At 33.8% G+C, this 24,099-nt stretch overlaps 1 protein-coding gene across 26 annotated transcripts in view; it reads left to right on the top strand.

The window, feature by feature from the left end:
- Window positions 1–24,099, top strand: part of ADGRL3 (adhesion G protein-coupled receptor L3) — a 798,791-nt gene that overhangs the window by 741,757 nt on the left and 32,935 nt on the right. For 16 of the 26 annotated variants that reach the window (XM_073237549.1, XM_073237548.1, XM_073237545.1 and 13 more), the window contains 2 exons: window positions 14,926–14,952; window positions 17,527–17,695. In XM_073237549.1, the coding sequence (XP_073093650.1) occupies window positions 14,926–14,952; window positions 17,527–17,695 (196 nt within the window). The remainder of the gene's footprint in view (window positions 1–14,925; window positions 14,953–17,526; window positions 17,696–24,099) is intronic. The other 10 variants (XM_073237551.1, XM_073237547.1, XM_073237540.1 and 7 more) reach the window with 1 other exon arrangement.

Below are 24,099 nucleotides of genomic sequence, written 5' to 3'. Positions count from 1 at the left end.
ACTAATTGTGAATTTAGACTGTTTATTTGGTATTGTTCTTCCTTCTTTCAATAGGCCTTGATTGGTCTTTCCTCTTAGAACTGTCTTTGCTGTATGCCACAAAAGTTCTGGCTTTGAGCTATTGTTTTCATTTGTCTCCATATTTTGCTTGATCTCTGTTTCAATTTGTTCATTGATCCCTTATTACTTAGCAGCATGTTGTTAAGCTTCATGTGTTTGTGGGCCTTTTTGTTTTCTTTAAATTTATTTCTAGTTTCTACCTTTGTGATCTGAAAATTTGGTTGGTACAATTTCAATCTTTTTAATTCACTGATGCTCTTTTTGTGGCCTAGTATGTGATCTTTTCTGGAAAATGTTTCATGTGCCCTTGAGTAGACTGTGAACCTCTTGCTTTTGGGTGGAGTGTTCTGTAGAGGTCTGTTGGGTCCATCTGTTTTAAAGTGTTGTTTGGTGCCTCTTTCTCTTATTTTCTGTCTGGTTGATCTGTCCTTTGGATTGAGTGGTGTTTTGAAGTCTCTTAGAATGAATGAATTTCATTCTATTTCCCCTTCTCATTTTGCTAGTATTTGTTTAACATATGTAAGTGCTCCTGTATTGGGTGCATATATATTTATAATGGTTATATCCTCTTGTTGGACTGAGCCCTTTATTATTATATAATGTCATTCTTTGTCTCTTGTCACTTTCTTTGTTTGGTAGCCTATTTTATGTGATACAAGTATTGCACCTCCTGCTTTTTTCTCCCTATTGTATGCATGAAATATCTTTTTCTATACCTTCACTTTTAGTTTGTGTATGTCTTTGAATTTGAAGTGAGTCTCTTATAGGCAGCATATAGATGGGTCTTGCTATTTTATCCATTCTTTAACTCTATATCTTTTGATTGGTGCATTCAGCCCATTTACATTTAGGGTGATTATCGATAGATATATACTTATTGCCAGGCTTTAGATTCATGTTTACTAAAGGTTCAAAGGCAGTTTCTTTACTATCTAACAGTCTCACTTAGTATGCTATTTCAAACAATCTAAAGGTTCTTTTTTATCCCTCGCTTTTCTTCCTCCTCCATTCTTTATATATTATATATCATATTCTGTACTCTTTGTGTATCACTTGACTGACTTTGTAGATAGCTGATTTAATTTTGCATTTGGTTAGTAATTATTTGGTCTACTTCTTTTACTGTGGCTTTATATTCTCTGGTGACAGCTATTTAGCCTTAGTAGTAGTTTCCCCTAGAGCAGTGTCTTTAAAATACACTGTAGAGATGGTTTGTGGCAGGTTAATTCCCTCAACTTTTGCTTATCTGAACATTCTCTCCTTCAAATTTAAATGATAATCTTGCTTCAGAGCCCTTCTGTTTTATTCCATTGAATATATCATGCAATCCCTTCTGGCCTGTAAGGTTTCTGCTGAGAAGTCTGATGATAGCCTGATGGGTTTTCCTTTCTTGGTCATCTTTTTCCCCTCTCTGGCTGCTTTTAGTACTCTCTTTGTCCCTGATCTTTGTCATTTTAATTATTATATGTCTTGGTGTTGTCTTCCTTGTGCCCCTTTTTTTGGGAGATCTGTGCACTTCCATGGCCTAAGAGATGATTTCCTTCCCCAAATCAGGGAAATTTTTCAGCAGATATTTCTTCAGAGACACTTTCTATCCATTTTTCTGTCTCTTCCTCTTTTGGTACCCCCATAATGTGAATATGTTCCATTTGGATTGGTCACTCAGTTCTCTTAATATGCTGTCTTTCCTACAGATCCTTTTTTCTCTCTCTGCCTCAGCTTCTTTGAATTCCTGTTCTCTAATTTCTGTTCCAATTACAGTCTTCTCTACCTCATTTACTGTGCTTTTAAATCCCTCCATTGTATGTTTCATTTCAGCTACTGTACTTTGCAAAGTGTCTATCTCTCTCTTGACTTCATTCCTTAGATCTTGAATATTTTTCTGTATCTCCTTTAACATGCTTATGACTTTTTTCTGAGTTATTTTTCAGGAAGATTGGTGATTTCAGTTTCATTGAGTCCCCTTCCATTCTTTGAGGGAATTGGGGATTGAACAATGTTCTTCTGCCTTTTTGTAATCCTGGATTGATGGTGGTGATCGCATGTGGGCAGTGCTGGTGCCTACCCAAAAGGGAGAGCTCTTTCCTGCTTCCTTGCCACAGTGCCTGCCTCTTTTGTCGTGGCCAATTAACTGTGTGTGCAGGGAGCAACCTCTGCATTATGCCCATGTAGTTATCATAGGCAGGGCCATCCTCTGGCTGGCCTGGAGTAATGGCAGGGGCAGCAGGTTTGGGCATAGGTACCAGCCTGGCAGAAGGAGTGGCAGACTGCTTATTGTGATGGGGACCTCAGGGCTGCATTGCCAGCCAGGGGGATAGAGTACCTGAAGCTCCTGAAAGTTCTCAACCTTCTGGGCTGAGTATACTGGGATGACTTTATCCACCTGTTCCTTTTCCGGAGCAGCAAGCAGCTTCTACTACCTCCTCACTGTGTTTCTCTTCCTCCCACTGGCGTGCTGGGTGTGGGGAGTGCTCGGATCCCGCCAGGTCTTGGCTTTGTTACTTTATCCTTTTCTGTGAGATGTTCACTTTTCCCATATGTAGACTGGCTAGTGCAATTTTATTTCTGGTCCCTCTTTTAGGATTCATTGTATTTTCTGTATTTTTTGTATTGTATGTGGTTTTGGGAGAAGATATCTGCCTCACTTCTCATGCTGCCAACTTTTTTCCCTTCCCTGTCAGGAGTTTTAATGTCACAGGAGTCTTGTCAGGATTAGAGATAGAAATTTCAGAGTTACTAGTATTTAAAGTGAATTACTGAATGAAAGCACCCAGGAAGAATACTGTTCTTGTAAAGGTAACTCAGCAAATACAGTCAGCGAGGTAAATGTGAAAACATTATGCCATGGAAAGCCAGAAAGAGAAGGAAGTGAACTCCTATAGGATATTGCTGAGTGTTCAGATATATTAAGATGGAAAAAGTCAACAATGGATTTGTCAATGACAAAGGCATCATGGAAGTATAGGGAAAGTATGTCCAAGAGAATGGCTTTTAAGAAAATAAGAAGTGAGCAAGTATTGATTGCCAGTGTAGAAAACACTTGATAAACTTTTCACTAAAGAATAACACACAAGATTTTCAGAGAATCTCTGGGATCTAGGAAAAAGTTTCTGTTTGTTTTTTTAAAAGTGAAGAATAATAGTGTTTCCTGAAGGGAATGATCCTATAGAGAAGATGTAGATGTAGCAGTGATGAGAACAGTCATTGCAGCAGCTCAGTTCTTGAGAAGCATTAGGATGAGTGAATATATTGGCTTTGTAAGAGGACACTTCTTTCGTTATAACATGAGGAGAGCCGGTGTGTGTGGGTACTGTTGAAAGGGGTTGGTTGGTAGATTTGGTGTTGTGAGGATGAGAACATTTCTGTTAAATATTCTTGGTTAAGTTCTCCCAGAAGTGGACTCTAAACCAAGGATTCAGCACAATTTATTAAGGAGGTGTTTTCAGAAGAAATCGTTAAGATAGTAAGAGGAAGAAGGATAGGAAAGAGGAAGAGGCTATGCAAACTTGTCATTTTGGGCAAAGTCTCAGACTGACCCTGATCATAAAAGCTGCTCTAGAGTGTAAATTATACTTTGGAACCATCCAACTTTGAGGCAAAAAAGTGGGAATTGTGTAATGGCACACCTGTCAGCAATTGACTGCAGGCTTGCTGGGGGTGAGAGTGTAATGTAAACTCCTAGGCACTTTTGGCTGTATGGGCACAGCTGTCCTCGTGCCCAAGGACAATCATCTGTGGGTCTGTTTCGCCTGAGGCTGTCAGCACTGGGCTGGTTCACTGTGGACTCCATGAGACTGAGAAATGATATTCTTGGCACAAAAGGGTTTATACCTGGCTTTCCTCACAGTGGTAGGTCAAGCACTATAATCACGTCCACATTCTGCAATCTGCAGGTACATAATCCGCCTCCATCTCCACCTTCACCCAGAGCACTGGGCAGAGCTCTTTACACAGTGACTCAGTCAATAATAGCTCACTGCCTGTGGATGTGGAAGCATTAGCTTAGCAGTAGGTTGGTTACATTTTCAAGTAGTTTAGGGTCGGATGTGGATTCTGTCCATAGGAACTTCCCTTTCCCCACAAGGTCACAGGGGCAAGCCGTTAGCTGCTAAGCATGCAGCACTGGAGCAGAAATTTAGGAGCTATACAACAGTGCACCAGTGAGTTTGCAACTTCAGTTTGTTTCTGTTTTTTCAAGGAAATCAGAGGCAACATTCAACTAAGGGTGTTGGGATGATAGGGAAGTTTGAGGTTGAAGAAAGATGTGAACTATTCCTTATGGGGAATGGGAAAGCTTATATGCTACTAGTGAAGTACAGTTAGCTTGTCAGGTGTTACATGCTGTTAGAAATTTGGTGCCTTAAATTTAGCATGTCTTCAGTAATCATGGTTGTGTGTGTGTGTGTGTGCGCGTGTATTTCCAGCAGTGCTCACCTGTTCAATGCTGGGCTTTTTCCCAACTCATTAAAGATGAAGGGACATTAGAAAGTAAAAGGTTATAGAATCTAGGCTGGCCAAGGAGGAAAGTATGCACATGAAGGGGTTGATGTATAATGAAAAATTGGAGAGACATAAAAACAGGTGGTCTGGAGATGTTAGTAGATAACAAAAACAAGAAAGAATTAAGGGTGGTAGTCGGTATCTGATGACAAGAACCTCAAAGGAGCTGATGCTTTTGATGTAGGGGAAATCATGACTTGGCAATGACCCTTCTACTGCTTGAAGGTGCTGAGAACCAGTATATGAATGTGTGTGGTCTTCAGTGAAGTGTGGTCAACAGGCACAATTTTACTTAAAGCATGAAGGTAACAGGAACACCCAAGGATAAAGTTTAGGGTATAGGAAAATTTGTTGATAACCAACTGTAAATTCCCAAGGACAGGATGGAATCTTTTTGGAAGCAAGGGAAATGGTTGAAAACTGCACTGAATTTAGAGATATACAAAGAAATGCTAAAATAAATGGAAGGGATAAACTTGTAACTACTTTTGTTGTCTAAATTCATTACTTATTATCTTCTTGAGGTCACTTGCCATCGTGAGAATCCAGTAGGGAAACAAAAGTTCCTAGATGGGTGAAAACAGTACTGACTCACTACCTTAGATATATACATGTTCTCTACAAATTTTGGAAAATACCAAGTTACAAACGTCTTAAGAATCACAGCTCAGACTATTTAACTGTATGCAATTCATGAAAGGAACTAAAATGCTGAATGATTAAAGGTGATAAATAGATGATGACTGATTAGCAAATTCATCATCGCAATTTATGGATTACATAAATAGGCTGAAATGCTTAACATACTCTAGGTTCATGTCCGTTTCGCCTAACTCCAAGGGTATGCCTCTCATTAAGTAAAAACAATAGTCACAACACTCTCAGACTTTAGCTTTTCTCATCCTCCTATTTTCCAGGAATGTTTCTAACAGGAGTGTTATTTTGTTTTAAAATTAGATATTTTTTTTCCTTACCTCATATTAAAAGTGGTGAAAGCATGTAAGTCACAGTTACTTTAAATAAAATACTGTATATTAAATCATTGGATTTGTAATTAAAATATGCAGACAGTGTAGTAGAATGTTGTTATCTTGAGCTGCTCAGTTCACACTTAAAAATTTCCTAATCTAATTTTCTCTTGGCTGAGTCTCAATTATTATTGGATTTTTCCACTATGTACATTTATGTGTTTTTAAAATGTCTGTCATGAAAATCCCTGACACTTTAATAAATGTGCTTTTTGAGCATGCACTAAAGATACTCTGGAACACTGTCTACAGAAATAGGTATTTTGAGTCAGACATTTCAACTTGCGATCACAAAACTGTGAGTGATAGTCTAAGGTTACACGTTAAAACTGTTTAAATGTGAGATTAAGAAAAGAAGCTAGGAACATACAAAGTAATAATTTGCCCACAAAAGTATTGACATTATGGGATATTAATATATTCATATACCAAAATGTAAGTCAAATATGGGACATATTCTTCATAATAGTCACTGTCCTTGCAGTTCTGATTTTTCTGCCTTCTGTGAATTTGCCACATCTTACTCATTTAGCTGTAGAAAGGTTTCTAAATTGCCCCATCTCTCATTCAGGAACTTTCAATAATGTGAAACAATGAAACAATATTTAACATCTCATTTAATCTTCACAGAACTCCTGCTAGTAAAATGATTATGCCCTTTTCTCTCTCCTACATTTTCTCTCTTTTTTTCAACGTCTTAATTTTTTTCCTATTTTTCTTGTTAACTTTCCTATACACTCTTTTACTTGCTGATACACAATTTGAATGCTATTGCCATTGTTTATATCTCCTCCCAATCTGACATGTCTCTGTTTACTTTGTTACAGAGAAATATATAAATTTAAACCATCAACTTTTTCCTTTAAGGTGTGTTCTTTTGAAGTCTTTGGGGGACATTTTGTGTTCTTTATATAATAAGCCAAATTTCAAACATCATTTGCTAATAGTCATTCTTTTTCTGTGCTCTCTTCTGGTTCAAGGACATAAAACTTTGTTCCTCTGCCATTACCACATTATTACCAGAAGTTGCTTAATATCATCTCTTTCAAAATTGCCTTAGCTCTTCATATACTTTTATTATTCTTTCACATAAATTTCAGAATCAGTTTTTAAAGTTCTTCCAATATATTCTGTACATTCTGGGATAAATTGATCATGATGTTTATGTACCATTAGATTTTTCTATTTAATAGCTTATTGAGGATTTTTATGTAAGTTCTTAAGTAAAATGTTTTCATAATTTACTTTTTATTCACTCAATCTGCCCTTATCTGGTAAGTTATAATACTCTCATAAAATTTTTCTTGTTTTCTGTTTATTCCTAACCTATATGATAAAAATGATTGCTTAATGAAATAAGCCAGGTGGAGAAAGACAAGTATCAGATGATTTCAGTCATATGTGGAGTATAAGAATAAAGAAAAACTGAAGGAACAAAACAGCAGCAGAATCACAGAACCCAAGAATGGACTAACAGTTACCAAAGTGAAAGGGACTGGGGAGGATGGGTGGGAAGGGAAGGGAGGGATAAGGGCAGGGAAAAAGAAAGGGGGCCTTATGATTAGCATGTATAATTAGTATGTGTGGAGGGGAATGGGGAGGGCTGTGTAACACAGTGAAGACAAGTAGTGATTCTACAACATCTTACTATGCTGATGGACAGTGACTGTAATGGGGTGTGGGGGGGTCTTGGTGAAGGGGGGAGCCTAGTAAACATAATGTTCTTCATGTAATTGTAGATTAATGATAACAAAATAAAAAAAGATTGCTTGGTACTTGAATATTAGATAGAATTTATTTCTAAATATTTTGGGGCCTGAGGCTTTTTTGGAGGCAAAGCAGCAGATGGATAATTATTCATGTCTATGGATACATATTTTTTTGGTTATTGATTTCTAGTTTAATTTCTTTATCATTAGAGAATACATTCTGATTGATGTTGATTATTATTTCTTTATTGAGCATGCTCTTTGGCCTAAAATGTGTTGATTTAATATTTGTTAGTTTGCTATTTCATACTTTCTGATGTATCTACAAAATTATATTTATTTATTGTCCTTTAATTTTCTATAACATTTCTTAATTTTTTCTCATTGATGTAATTTTAAGGAGATTATATTTATATTCCTAGTAACAAATTTAGTTAGGAACAACAACATCTTACAGGGCTTATGTACTGAAAACAAAATTATGATGGAGATCTTGGGCCATTACTTAGTGCGACTCACTTTCCAAGTAGCTTTTGTGTACTATCTATACAGGGTGACTTCTTCAAAATTCTTTATCAGATAATTATAATGGACTTCCACTGTTCCATATAAATGATAAGCTCAAGAATTCAGAATGTTCTTCAATAGCTCTTACTACTTTATAACCTAGGGCCATAGCATATTATTTCATTGGAGGTGAAAAAAACTAAGCCTGATGAACATTGTTACTTGCCCAAAATTAAATGAAACTTGTCTGATTTACATTTCAGTGCCTCCTTGGTTCTATTTATTGGACTCTTTAGTAAGTCCAGACAAGTTTTAAATACTCAGCTGTGCTTTTTTTATGTTTCAGTTGTTCTTACAAGCAGTTTATTATAAGATGTTTATTCACAGAAGGGGTATGATGAATGTTTCTGTTGCAAGTTGTTGAAACGAGAGGTGATGATACCATATGGTACGAGAAAGAGTATAACAGCAATTCAACCTGTTAAAACACATTTCACAGAATACCAAAAAGTTATTAAATTCCTGATTCATGTTACTTAACTTAAAAGTTTATGCATCTTCTAAGTTAAAAAAAGAATTCTGAAAAGTATGTAATATATTCTTTAAAATACTTCATCTCCTTGCATTCCAATGGCCAGGTTTTATCAGCCTTGTAATCACAAGTTCTAAAGAGCCAGTGAATTCTAAGACTTAGTGTAAGTCTAAGAAACATTGGCCTTCCAATAGTGAACCAGGAAACATTGTAATTTTAATTATAAGTATCAATAAGTAAGCATGTCAACTTGTTGCTAATATTTTATGGATCTTGAGATATTAACAATTAAAGCCACAATTTCTATGGATTTTAGGAGAAAAAATATTGAAAAGAAATACAAATTTCTCTTTATGTAGACATCTTGTCATTTATTTCATCTTTCCTATTCCAGTTCTCAAATTTTCAAAAAAAACTTAAAAAATATTAATGAAGTCCAATTTTAGAACCTACATCCCTTAATGAATTTTCATGAACATTTCACATGACTTTATGTCTTTTGTTCCTTGTGTATGGCCAATTGATTACATTTAGTTGCTTAGTGAACTTTTTGACACTGAAGATACAATATATTTATGAATTAAATTTAATTTTTCATTTAATCCAGAGAACTCTAGGTTTCTGCTTTAATGCTCATTAGCAGTCTGTTTATATCCCATTTCAATTGAGAATATAAAAATTCATAGCATTTACTAAGCCTAAGAAATCTTCAATTGAAATATTGTATAAAGTGAGGCTTTTTAAAGGTCAACATTAAATGTCATTTTAGAATGATTCCAACTTCCTCTTTTGATTTGTTCTACCTAATATATATTTCCAAAACATGTAAAAGGAAACTTAATGCAACACGATGTTTGTACTTTTCCCTATAGCCCTTTTTTGAAATCAAAAAGGTCAATACATAACAGTAATTGTAATAACAAATATTTATATAGTAATTTTGTACATTAAAACTATTTTCATGTGTATAAAATAAAAGTGCCAAACCCCTTTATTTAATGCACACAACAGCTCTATGAGGAAAGTTCTGTATTTATCCCCATTTCACAGATAAGGAATGTTAAGATCACAGATGTTAAGTAATTAGCCTAAAGTTGCAGAGTCAGTAAAACAGCTGGCATTCAAACCCAAGCAGGCTGATTTGCAAGCCCATGCTTTCAGTCACTACAGTAAACTACCTTTTGTGCAGTTACGTTACTGAATAATTATACAGTGATGTAATAATTGCTTCCAACATAAGATTACAAAATTGTACCTATTTGCATTAAACCTAACTAATTCATTTTTATAAATCTCATAGGTGGAGCTACTATATCATAACAAGTTTGTAGCTATCTATGTACAACATAATAATTCATTATGCATTTTCATAATTGATCCCTTTAATTTCTTTCACATATAAATTAATTCTTTGAACATATTATACAAATTTGCATAACACTGAGTTATAGAGATAATAATATTAAAGTTTTAACAGTCATCGATTTAATATTTATTCATCCTGGCTTACTATATGCAATTCTACCTAGTTTCAGGCTCACCCAATTCATCGGCAGTGTGAAATCTATGATTAAAAATTTAATATTGGTGTTTGCTCTCAAATCTGCAATATTATCATAAGGACATTGAGGCATGGGAATGAAAATGTTTATGATATATTCAAAGCAACTGATTTTATTTATTTGTTTCATTTAATTCTCCTAATAAATTTCATATGAACTAAAGGTAGCAATATAACTTTTAGTAGTAATACTTTAACAGGAATAAAATCCATAATTGAAATATAATCATCTTCTCTGTTTGTAATTTTTACATTTGTTATATAACTTTCATATTTTTCTAAGAACTTTTAATATTTTTAATACTTGGTGATTTAAACATATGACCATAATGAAACATTATTCGTATTTTACTCAGAAATGTTGAATTATATTCTAAATTACTTTTCCTTTTTATCTTGCTATAGTGGTTAAATAAAGGAGAGAACTGAATATAATAATATAATTCTAGGATGTATAGTCCCAGTAACATAAAATACATTTGAAAGAAATATGAATCAGTCAGTATTTCTATCATGTTACTGAGTATTTTAAACACAGTGGATGTAAACATAAAATGTTTATATTTTCCTCTAATCACTACTCTTCTCTCTGTGCTGTCTTAAATATTCATTAATCACTGGATAGCCCCTCTTAATGCTGTCTTAGACAGACATTGTTACTTTGTCAGTCTGTTCTATTTATTAAATGTCTGACCAATATAAAACTTGAATAACATATCCTAAAACATCCTTCCTCCATTGCCTGCTGAGATTTGTAGCTAAGGGATTAGTATTAGTAAAGGTGTTTCCTGTCTCTTTCCACTGTTTCATATATCCTGTGATCATTGCAATCTTAAAAGGCCTTGTTTCTACTCTTCCAGTTTTAAAGATTGGGACCTCTGAATTGGTAGTGTGGCAAGGCAGTGTCTCAGAGATCACGTCTACAAGAGGTTTAGTATCTTGGGTAGCTGCTGGCTCCTTTTAGAATACGCGTACCTGAATCCTCTTAGTCCTCAGGGTGGGATCCTGGTTGATCGAAAGTCAATAGGGAAGGCTCACTCAGCATGCAGATACATAAGTACTGATTACCATGGTTTTTCTTCTATGAAGAATGAAGAATGCTTCAGAATCTTGAGAAGCTCATCTACATTACCTTTATCATTCCTACAGTAACCCAGACAAAATTCAAGCAGGAAAAGTCTCTATTTCTTTGATATACCTAATTTTATACTAGGGAAAGTAACTTCAGCTGCAGACTAAACCTAAACTATTTGGATACTAAGCAAGATGTCTTTACGCATCATGATAGCTCTCTTCTCAATGTTAAACATACAGTTCACTCACCAATACGAGTAAGCTCATTCCCCAGTGATTCCAGATCCCAGAATATACCAGTCTTGAAGTCGATGAGGTCAACAGTTCTAAGCTGTTCATTTTCCTTTACCTGCTGCAAGTTATCACTGACCAGATCTTTTGGTATGGGCTTAAATTCCAAATATGCCTCATATCAATCCATCTTCTCCACAGAAAACCTTGCCCAACCCACTATGTTAAAATAAAAAAAAAAACTCTGTCCTCTAGATATAATAGAATGAAAAATTATAAGCTATGTAAAGAATTTAATCTTCTTTATACCTTGAATTTTAGATAATACTCCCTTCAAATATTATGTCAAAAAACAATATTCTATTTTGAATTCTTGAAGTCAGATAAAGAATATCCTATAATTGATTGGTTCATGTTATTTCTGTTCATTCATCTGTTTATACTGATATACTATATTATGAGTCTTTATAACATAGCATTAATTTATAATCTAATGTTTTGGTTAAGAAATTCATCCTCTTCAAGATGTATTTTGAGATAAGCTTCCATGGGAATAGATTTTAATAGTGCTGTTGGGTACCTTTGAATTGTTATAGATATGTAAATATATGCATAATTATCATCAATCTATGCAGAGACCCCTAAAAATGCCAATCATGGTTCTAAAGGTCACTTTTAAAGATAATTTTATGCCATCAGTATTTAAGTGAAGTTTTTAATTTTAGGTGTTAGTAAGAATAAAATAATAAAATAAAGTGTTTAAAAAATGTATTTGCTAAGATAAGCAGGGTCTTTTTTCTTATTTGTTTCTTGAAAATTGTATGTACAAAAAATCTTACTTTATTTTCAATAAATCACCACATATAAATTATAAGTCCCTATTAACATAGGCCAATAACACCTTATGCCTCTGTGTTCATTTTTCATAAAATATTAAAATAACTGCATTGAAATTGTTTTACTTAAACAACCTAGAATGAGATTTTTTTCCAGTTGACTTTTGTTGGTAAATTAGAATGAAAACTATTCAGATTTAAAAACTAGTTCTGTAGGTATGTTTTTTAGAATAAAAATTTGATAGTATATAGGTTTGCCATTATAATCGGCAATGTTACCACCAATTTAATTTGGATTTGGTGGAGAGACATTGTAAAACCAGGTTCTCTGAACGAATGCAATATCTGGCAAAACTATGGCAGGCACTGACACAGGTAATCTTTAAAGATCTTTAGATTTTGGACCGTTGTGTATTATTTATGTGATTCCAGGAGCACAATTAGTGAATGGTTCTGTGTCCATTAGTATGAATTTCTGTACTGAATATGAACTGGGAATTCTTATAGCTAAAAAATACAAATTAAATGCTTTATTAATTTATCGCACAGACTAAGCCAGTATAAAAAACTACTCTAAAATATAGTGGCTTAAACTTATCATATAAGAGTCTGAAAGCAGGCGGTCTAAATCTAATATGGTGGCTCCACATCAATGAACAGCTTCTGTTTCTGGGTCTGAGGCTCCACTGTCAGTTTCTCCTAGCAAATGTGGAGGGAAAAAATAGTCAAGGAAGGCCCAGTTCCAATCCTTTAATTGACAAGGCCCAGAAATGTTGCAATTCACTTTTGTTCATATCCCAACAGACACTACTTAAATGCATGGTTATAGTTAACTGTAAGTGAATCTGGTCTTACAATCTTTGTTATTGAGTGGAGCGACTTACTGAACGCCACAATTACCAACCAAAAATGCTGAGTTGAGCCCTCACATCTCTCTGATATTTCACGCAAAGGCAAAACATCTCCCTCCAGCAATTATAGTGCAAGTTGTTAGTTTTATGTTTTGAAACATTTAGTTTAATACAATTCTTAGAGAATGTTTATATGTACTCCTATATGCTAACCTCTGTAACTTTCCTTACTCAACATTGTATTATATGAATTAAGGTAGGAAAAAGTCATTACAGTCATGAGCTGAGCATCACAGATGGAATATACTGATGCAATGGGAATGGAACAAATACCATGTTGGTGCATTTATAGCTTTCCAATGTTAATATAAGTACAGAATTTTATTTCTAGGCACATCACAACTATTAAATAGGATCAGTTCTTAGAAATTCTTCTCTATCTTTCACACATCCATGGCATTATGTGAATATAATTTAGAATTCTATTTCATGGCTTAGCATTCTCTTTGATTGTCATAGCCCACACTGTCCAATAGAACTTTCTGTGAAGACAGAAATGTTCTAGAATGGCACTATCCAATATGGCAGCTACTAACACTCTTGAGCCCTTGTAATGTGATAACTGAGATTAAAGAAATGAATTTTAAACTTTATTTCATTTTAATGAAATTAAATTTAAATCCAGTGTGTCCAGTAGTTGCCATGTTAGCACCGTTAGTCCTTATTTCCACCATATCTATTTACCGCATAATATTACTCCTGAAACATTCTCAAATGAATTTAACTGATACTCACCATTTATTACTTGGTGTTCATTCTTTGCATGAGAATTTCTGTATTTTCTGTGCGACTTTACTGTAGCTTTAAATAGACTAATAATAACTATGTAATATTTACTGAACACAATATGGGTCAGGCATTATTCTAAGCAATGTGATCATTTCACTATCACAAGAAACCATTATTATACATATCAGTATTATAGATGAATGAAGTAATGACAGATTAACTAATGTTGCCTAAAATCAAGAAGCCAATAAGTGGCTGACCTAGGGTGTAAACCCCAAGCAAACTGGTTTCAGATCCCAGGCTCTCACTCCATTCTTCACTCTTCCATCATTCTGGAGAAGAAGATTTGTTCATCAGTAGTTCTCTTTACTGAAAATGCATCACAGTTGGGGCCCTAAGAGCTTTATTTGTGTATGCATCATATCAGAAACTATTGCCCCTAGCTCTACCGTTAAAAAAAAAGAACAGAGAGTTTCTCTTCCTTTTCTGTCCTGTCACAATTCACTGAGCAGCAACTATGTTTGTGAAAAGATCATCCAAAATGTTACCTAACTTATCTTTACTAATTTGCCACTTGGATCTTACTTTATCAGAATTATACTAAATAAATTAGTAAATATAAATGATAATGAGCAGATACTGCATGTTTGCTCCTCTTCCTACAAAAGATTATTACAATTTTTTTTCTCAGTACCCTAACAGAAAGAATTTTAAAATAGTCAGGATCGATTACTTTCAAAGGGTTATAGTGTTCAGATTTAACTCCAGTCAATTATCACCAAGTTAAACTTACTTAGAAGCACACTGTCCATAATTACGTAATCTCACCTACTAATATTACAGAATAAAGATACCTTTAGGTGACCTGAAATCTATCATTTTAAGTATGCCCCCAAGCCTTTTCCAGATTTCTCATAAGATTTCTCATTCTCTAGAGAAATGTGATCTCTATGAAATAAATGTCTCTGTCAAGTCACGAAAAATGTGAGCACATGATGAAAAAAAATGGAATTTCTTAGTTTCATAAGAGATATTGCAGTATTGTAAAATTGATTTTATTCCTTGTTATTTCAGTTCTCATGGTCATGTTAGGATTTACCTTCTGGATATAAAGGGAAGGTTATGATGCCTTTTAGGGAGGTGGGGGACTGAGGCCTTTGGGGTCCATAAGAATATTTTCATATGAAATTCTTTGTCATAAAATGCTAATGTTGGTGTTCTTGTCTTTATGTCTATGCATTCTTTAGCTATGAGGATAACAGACCCTTCATCAAGTAAGAATGACCTGAATGGCTGATAAATTCCATTTATCAGTGTGGTCCCATGAACCAGCTGTCAGATCAGTACTGAAAAATCATTAGAGCTTCTATCATTCACATTGAGGCAGAAGAGCAAACTGTGCAGGAAAATAATCAGGCATACAGCTTCTGTGCAGAATAAATATGCTGCAGGTGTATTGCCAAAACATTCTGCTTCACCTCTTTTAATTGGATATCACCTGAATTCAGTGCCACAGTAATAGCAACTTCATGTGGTACAGACTTGTTCTGCTTTTAACAGCTCTCTCCTCTCATTGTGGTGTGTTCCTCTGTGCTGCATATGTCCTCTTTTCTGTTGTTTGTTTGGACATCACTCATCTGAAATTATTTTGTGATTTAGTGGTATAGCTTCAAAATAATCTTATAGGTATGCAACTACCCAATTACAATTGACATTAATGACTTTCTATATGAAATATCCGAAACGGGAAAAAATGCCTCCTTCAAAAATTAAGTTTTACATATGCAAAATTATCTCATTCAAATTTGACACATGTCACTTGATTAACAGCTTGGTTGTTCATGAATATGTCTTTAAAATTTTTAAAACAAAGCTACAAGTCTGTACTAACTTAGTAAGAAGAAACATAAATGTTAATATTTGGGACCTTTTTCTTTGTTCATTTATAAATGAATGTCCTGCAACAATATGCTTAGGATTGGCAATCTGTGGGCGACCTTGCTGTAGATTTCAGTTTGTTCTTCTGGTGAAGAGTCCTTTGCTTTCATTTTTCTCCAGTACCATTTCACTGGCTTCTTCATGCTCTTGCTTAGTATTTTTTTTTTAATTGGGCTCATTGCAGTTTCTGTCATTAATTCTTGGGCTCAAAATGTGTTTTCTAGTGGATAATAGCTGACTTGAATATTTTATCCTATCATTTTATTTCTAAATCTAAATAGCAATTTTGCCTTGATTTAATGGCGATTCTTCCCATTTTTCCTTTTTCCGATATCTGTCAGAAGCTAAGAGCTTTACCTTGAAATTTCCCGTATTTCTGAATCTAATTACAGAATAAAATACTAACATCTAAGATGTTTTCTAATTCATAAGTAAACATGCCACATATAGTGAGTGGCAAAGCTCCTTTAGGGATATTTTTATTCAAGAATATTAATGTTTTAAATTAAACATGTTAAAATTTATTGAATGTTTAGATCTGAAATATAGTGGCTGATGGTTGTAGACAAAAAATAGTACATATCTGAGATTAATTTTAATAAGAATTGAATAATAATTCTCTACTTTGAGACCATATCTTTCTTAAGATGTAGTTCTCTCTGAAAACTTTACTAAACCCAGCTTCAGATTATGGTAGACATTTGTGATTTTTTTCCCCTTCATTTTGCGAAGTTTTAATTCCCATAGATATTTCTTCCTTAGACAATGTAAATGGAGGATAATAGTCTGCTGAAAAGAAATCTGTTTACCCTGTTCAAGGAAGGTGTGCTGGGAAAAGAAAAGATGGGCTCATGAGTGTGTGGAGATCTAGACTGGTTTGATCTGTATAGTTGGTCTATGTATATTCTCCTATATATTTGGGAGTTGACAAGGATTACATCTTCAACTATTGGATTTCCCATCTATTGGAAAGATTCATTTATGTTGATAGTAAATACATAACATATAACCACAAATATATGGACTTTTCTCACCTGTTTATTACTATTGTGAATGGAAGCCTGAAGGAAATAAAGGGAATGGAGTGAGATTGAAAATTTGTCTTCCATTCTAGACTACTTTGTTCATACCACTCCATCCCCATTCTCAGCTCCATTTTCTCCCTTGAGTTTACAGACACATCAAAGAGGTGAGGGTGCCTTGAGCCTTAAGTTTCTTTTCAACAAAGCTGCCAATTGCCTGATTTTTCACTTGCCCAACGTAACGTAGAAGGCAGCAATCTAAAGGCAGAAAGTGAGCAAATCACGATCTATAGTGGAACTATTTTTAACCACCCACTATATCTCACCCTTGTTCTATATAACTATAGAATCAGACAAACAGAACTTTAAAATTCATACATACATTCCATATATTACTTCTAATACATTATGTTTTTGTCATTAAACACTAAAATTTTTATGGAAAAAGAGGAAATTTGGAAAAATGGGGTAAAAGTGTATCAAATGAAGCACAAATGGAGAGAGTCCAATCAAACAAATGTTATCATACCAATGAGACCAGTGGAGACTAACATAGCTTTATAGACCTTTTCCCCCTTGCCATTCACCATAATTGCATCTCCATATCATTTGCATATGTGCTGCAAATACATGAATAATTTAATAGTACAAATCCGCTTTTGCTTAAATGAATTTCTGTGTTCATAACATCTTCATTCATGTATATCTCCTCAAGCTTGAAAACTTGTAGTCTTCATTAAAATACAGTACTTACACTGCCTGTCTTACATTTTCTGTCTATAAAACTTACTGTGGCATTTTTTTCAGTGTCAGTATTGTTGATATAACATAATTGTGTTAATTAAAGACCAATTATATGATAACCCTTACTTTCTCTTCTCTCTACAGGTCATGGGTTATAGGTGCAATAGCTCTTCTCTGCCTATTAGGATTGACCTGGGCCTTTGGACTAATGTATATTAATGAAAGCACAGTCATCATGGCGTATCTCTTCACCATTTTCAATTCTCTACAGGGAATGTTTATATTCATTTTCCATTGTGTCCTACAAAAGAAGGTAAGCAAGAATTCTCTGTTGAAGAATAAATGGCTTACATCTCCTTATAGCAAAGCAACTATAAGTCATTCTTTATATCTTTGTCTCTAAGAAATAAATGCATTACTTCATTGATTTTATCTTTATAATGGTAAAGACAACAGACACAAATACAAACATAATAGTTAATGGTTTTAACAGCAAAAGGCAGAATCAAAATATTTTCTGATTTGGACAGTGCACAAAAATTATATTTGTGTAGGCTTGTAGATGAGTAGTCTAGTACTTTTATTGGCAAACATACGGGGTTTGTTTGTTAGAAATTAGCTTTTCTAGGATGTTATGGCAGTATATATATGTGTATATTTATATGTACACATATATATACACACATATATATAGCATAGCATAGGAAATAGATTTTTTATTTCTTTGAAAACTAGTTTTATATACTAGAACATAAATATCTAAACTTTTTATGATAAAATAACATATTTATGTTTTTTGAATGAATGATGGAGAACTTAGTAATGGTCTCTGAACTTCTTTTCTTTAAAAGCATCTTTGATGAAACCTGTGAGTTGAGTGATTAGAATGCAATATTCTTTCTATACTGGTCTATTTGTATGATTTTTCACATCTACAAGGACCTAAAGTATTCATTTTTAAAGTTAATTTTAGCAACTAAGTTCTTTCATTGCATTTTTTTAAAATCTCAATATTGATTTTCTCATCTTATACTTTTTAACTCTATTAGATATGTGGTTTTTATAGTTCCGATCACAAAGACCCCTGAGCCAAGACAGTCTGAGTCTGAATCCTAGTTGTCCCTTCTAAAAGCTGATGTGACTTTGGGCTAGTTAATTAACCTTCCCATGCCCTGTTTCCTCATGTGTAGCATGGAGGTAATAAAAATAATTATGAGATATCAAGAGGTGGCTCTGAACATGAAATGGCAAAATGTCTTTTTTTTTCCCTAAGAAACAAACAAGACCTAAATTTTTTCTTTGGAAAGTAAGGAAAATAAAGAGTAAAGATATTTATGTTCATGATTTTTGGTTTAGAGACTCTTGGGACCTAAAACAAAAGTTAAGAAGGCTGTCCACTTGTCAGGATGTGTCCAATTCTATTCTGTTTCACTTTTGTGTGGTGGTAGGTATCAAAAATGTGGTTGATGTGATCATAAAAATAGGATAGAACAGTGTGGTGACTCAGGTCTATAAATGTAGGTTACAGAAAAGAAAAGAGTTTATACTAGAATGGGTGGATTCTAGTCTATGGATTAGGCTTAATTTAAAGAAGAGATTGTATTAGAATGGATGAATCTTCCCAAATCCTTAGTGTACACATCCCCCAAATTTCACTTGCTTAACCCCATAAATACCTATTTTTCATCTGAGGCCCAATTGATGGGGGTGTTACAAGGAGGGACATGGACAGATGAAGTCTCAACCAACTTAAATGTGTGCTTTCCACGATCACCTTGGGTACTGACATACATCAGGTAGTCTGAGAAAGAGACAGAGGATCTTGTGTAAAGGTCTAGAAGTGGCTCCATGTCAGTTCTACTCACCTTCCATCAGATATGGTGATCAGTGGTACCACCTACCTGAAAGGAAGACTGGGAAACATAGTCTAGCTTTTTAACCCCAGGAAGATGAGGAATTGCATGCTATAAACAGCTAGCAGTCTACCACATTTGATGACTATAAAGAGTAGGAGATGTGTGAATGATAAAGAATAGAGACAGAGGAAGGAAGTGTCTGAGGAGAATTAAATTCAAGATGATACACTGAATTAAAGACAGGAGAAACTGTCCAGAATACAGTTGTCAGTATTGTAAAACACTTCAGAGAAGCCAGAGAGACTAAGCACTTGGCAAAGATTTCTGGATTTTGGTAGAAGAAAGCCATAAACTGATTAAAAAGAAAGCCAGTGAAATATATACAGAAAGTGAAGGAACAAAATCAGGAGATTAAGGAAAAAGCATTTGTCCGTGAAATAAAGGGAAAGTTGGGCCATCATAATCAATTATGACATCTTCAAGTATATTGAACCAGATTTACCTGTAATCTTTATTTTATATATTAGCTGGAAATTTGGACTAACAAGATTGTGTTGTTAAAATAGATATTTTCTACAAAGCAGAAAATTTTTTTTGTATTTTTTGTATTAATTATTTTGGTTGTATTTTTTTTATTAGATAATACCTGTTAGAGTTTTCTCAATTATTATATATGTTTTCCTTGTCTTACAAATACTGGTTTAACTAGGAATTGCATTTGATATCTGCATAGAAATATTGAACCTCAAGATCCAAAAACATCTGGGGTTTTTAATATATTTAGCATAAGTGAAATTTTAAAAATACATCTCATCAAGCTCAATTTTGTGATTTATTAGAACAGACTTAAGCAAACTGCAGTTTATGGGCCAGGTTTGTTCAGCTGTCTTTAATTTTTACAACTGGTCAGCCAAAAATCGTTTTAATGTTTTTTAATGGTTACATTTAAAATTTTAAATAAGTACATAGATGCATTTTTGGATTTGCCCCTCGGCTAACAAAGTCTGAAATATTGACTATCTGGCACTTCATGAAAAAGATTGCCAAGCCCTGACTTAGAAGCTTACTTTCAATGATTTGTAATAAGTATTAAGTATCTTGTTCTTTCATCCATTCTGTTTTGAATTTTTCAATTTTGGTAGCATTTTTATTGGGTGCCAAGAACATGCATGGTGCAACATGAGAGAATATAGAAAACATGGAATTGTTTTCTTTTGTTTTCCTACAAAAAAAACAGATACTTCTCTTTGAAAGTTCAGAAAGTCTTAAAAGGCTTTTATTCCTTTTTTACAAATTGAAATATAACATTACATAAATTTAAGGTGTACAATCTGTTGATTTGATAGCATTATATACTGTGAAATGATTACTACCATAGTATTAGCTAATACATCCATCCCCTCACATAATTACCATCTTTTTTGTCATAAGAGTATTTAAGATCTCCTTTCTTAACAGCTTTCAAGTGTATGGTACAGTACTGTTAACTAGCATCATCATCCTGTACATTAGATCCCCAGAACCTATTTGTCTTATAAGTAGTAATGTGACCAAAACCTCCCCATTTACCCCAACCCCCACCTTTGGTAACTACCATTCTGCTCCATTTCCTTGAGTTCAGCTTTTTTTTAGATTCCGCATGAAAGTAATATCATGTAGTCTTCCCCTATCTGTGTCTGGCTTGTTTCACTTAGCATAATACCCCAAGCTCCATGGTTGTCACAAAAGGCTGAATAATATTCCACTGTATATATGTACCATATCTCTTTCATACATTTGTCTATTGATGGACACTTAAATTGTTTCCAGTCTTGGCTATTGTGAATAATGCTTCAATGAACATGGGAGTGCAGATATCTCTTCAAGATCCTAGTTTAGTTTCTTTGGATATATACCCAAAAGTAGGATTGCTGGATCATATGCTAGTTTTATTTTTAATTTTGTGAGGAATTTCCATATGTTTTCCATAATAGCTGTACTAATTTACATTCCCACCAACAGTGCACAAGGGTTCCCTTTTCTCCACATCCTCACCAACACGTGTTACCTCGTCTTCTTGGTGATAACCATTCTAACAAGTGTGAGGTGACATTTCATTGTGGTTTTGATTTGCATTTCCCTGATTGGTGATGATGAGCATCTTTTCACATTGGGCATTTGTATGCCTTCTTGGGAAATATGTCTTTTCATTCCTCTGTGCATTTTTTTAATGGGATTGTTTAGATTTTTGATGTTGAGTTATATGAATTATTTATGTATTTTGGATACTAGCTCCTTATTGGGTATATGATTTCAAAATATTTTCTTCCATTCTGTACATGGCCTTTTTCTTTTGTTGGTTGTTTCTTTTGATGTGCAGAAACTTTAGTCTGACATAGTTCCACTTACCAGTTTTTGCTTTTGTTGTGTCATACCCAAAAAGTCATTGCCAAGACCAATATCCAGAAGTTTTCTCCGATGTTTTCTTCTAGGAGTTTTATGGTTTCAGGTTTTAAGTTTAAGTCTTCAATCCATTTTGAGTTAAATTTTGGAAGTGGTGTAAGGTAGAGGTCTAATTTCATTCTTCTGCAATGTGATTATCCAGTTTTCCTAACACAATTCATTAAACAAATTGTCCTTTCCCCATTGAATATCCTTGGCTCTTTTGTCAAATATTAATGATGTTTTATTTCTGGACTTTCTATTCTATTCGATAGGTCTATGTGTCTATTTTTATGTGAATATCATACTGTTTTGATTACTATAACTTTGTAGTATAATTGAAATCAGTTACGTTATGCATCCAGCTTTGTTCTTTTTAGGATTTCTTTGGCTATTTGGGGTCTTTTGTGATTCTGTATAAATTTTCAGATTGCTATTTCTGTAGTCGGTGAAGAATAGCATTGTAATTTTGATAGAGATTGTGTTGAGTACACAGATGGTTCTGGGCATAAGTACATTTTAACAACCAATTATTTGAAGTTTTTCTTAAACCATCTTGTTGAATTTCAGTAATATACATAAGCCAATGTAGTTGCTCATATGTTTAGATTAGAGAAATATGCAATATTCCATTTTTGAGATATTTATAGGGTTATTTATTGATTCAACTTATTAACAAAAATCACAGTTTGAGTCCTCTTTTCTGAATGTGGATTACATAACTGTGTCACCAGTGTTTCCACTGGTGACATTGAAGTTGTCAGTTTTTCTTTTGTTATATACTCCACTATGTGATGCATCTCAAGGAGTGTCATAATTATTTCTAATCTGAGAGTACAAAAGAAATATTCCACTGGTAAGGTATGTTTTCTTTTCCATTTTCCATATTCTAGAAGAGCTTCACTTTGAAATGGTATGTCCTATCTGATAGGGATAAGCTGGAGTATCATGTGAAATAGTGAAATAAAACATACAAATAATTGAGCAAATAAGTTTTTATTGTAATCTAAAGAAAACGATCTCATAGACATGATCAATGTCATTTTGCTTTCTTCTTTTTAAAACATATGCTTACCGTTTCAAATCTACTCACAGAAAAATAAAGTCAGTAATGATTCAGTAACATAGCTAAATGTGGGACTTAGCATCACCAAATATCTTGATTTGCTGATTGTTTATATAATCAGCTCAGAATATTTAACCTTTGTTGGATGTTAGTAGTCCATGATGAATTCCTGTGGCTTATACAATATTGCTGCCTTTGTAGAAGAGGAATAATTTTCTTGCTCTCTTCTCTCTCCCTCTCTTGTAAAGCTTTTCTAGTGTTAAATCACTTCATTATAGCACTCTTCTAAAAAGAAAATATCAATTGTTGAGTACATTGGGAAAAACAATGGAATATAGATTATGATCAAAGTTTAGGTTCTTGGAGATGCTTCCTAAATTCAGCACAGATTACTAAACTAATTAATATTGCTTACCTGTAGATAGGGATTATTTTAAGCCTTTTCAAATTCTAATTTAATCATTTGTTCTGACTTTGTCCAGATACAAAGAAGGAGATAATCGAAAGAGATTAATTTCATAAAAATGTTAATAATATGTAATGCCTTGTGTTGGTCATATTTTAATTTTAGAAATGTGGCATCTTAGAAAGAGCTTTCAGATCATAAAGCACCCACAAGATTCAGATATTTTTCACATAGGGTACATTGTTTAACCTTTCCAGTCTTTTAGTTTAGTTTCATTGCTTAAACTTTTCAGCATTCTTCTCATTAAAATGTAGGTAATAATTATTTCCCAGGGTTATTTTGATGTAGGCACCTAGCACAATTCCTGGTAAATAATGACTAAAAATTATAAATTTCTTCATTCCACATATATCTTGAATATCTTGAACACACATGCAAACAGACACAGACTTATTTCTTTTACAAAATAAACAAAATATAAACTAGTTTACAAATACTGATTAAAATAATTATTTATAATTACTGGTAAATGTAGCATAGAAGAGACTGGCTGGAAACAGATCTATACAACTTTAACATATTAAGAAATATGTAGGTTTGGCATTCTAGATCAGAGAAAGGCCTCTAAGCTGAGCACACCATGCCTCCCTGTTTCATTCAGACTGTCCTGAACAACTAGCATGCCTTTTTCTCTCTTGTCTATCCTCTCTTTCAACTCCATCCTCTAAACTGCCTAATTCAACCTATCTTTTGAAGATTCTCTCAGAAGTCTTTTCTGAGAAGCTTCCCTTGGTCTCCTACTATTTACCCCAGCCACTCTCCCTCCATGCTTTGATTCACCTGTACTATGCCATTGTCTCTATGACCTAATAAGCATTCAATAAATGTTGGGTTCTTCAAACAAATCTGAATGTATTCTGTCTCTGATTCTGCTATATCATTGATAGGATGAAATATGTATTAAATAA

The sequence above is a fragment of the Manis javanica genome, chromosome 5 (genome assembly GCF_040802235.1).
Source record: "Manis javanica isolate MJ-LG chromosome 5, MJ_LKY, whole genome shotgun sequence".
Classification (NCBI taxonomy): Eukaryota; Metazoa; Chordata; class Mammalia; order Pholidota; family Manidae; genus Manis; species Manis javanica.
The sequence above is the reverse complement of the archived record's forward strand: the minus strand, read 5'-3'. Positions and strand labels throughout refer to the sequence as shown.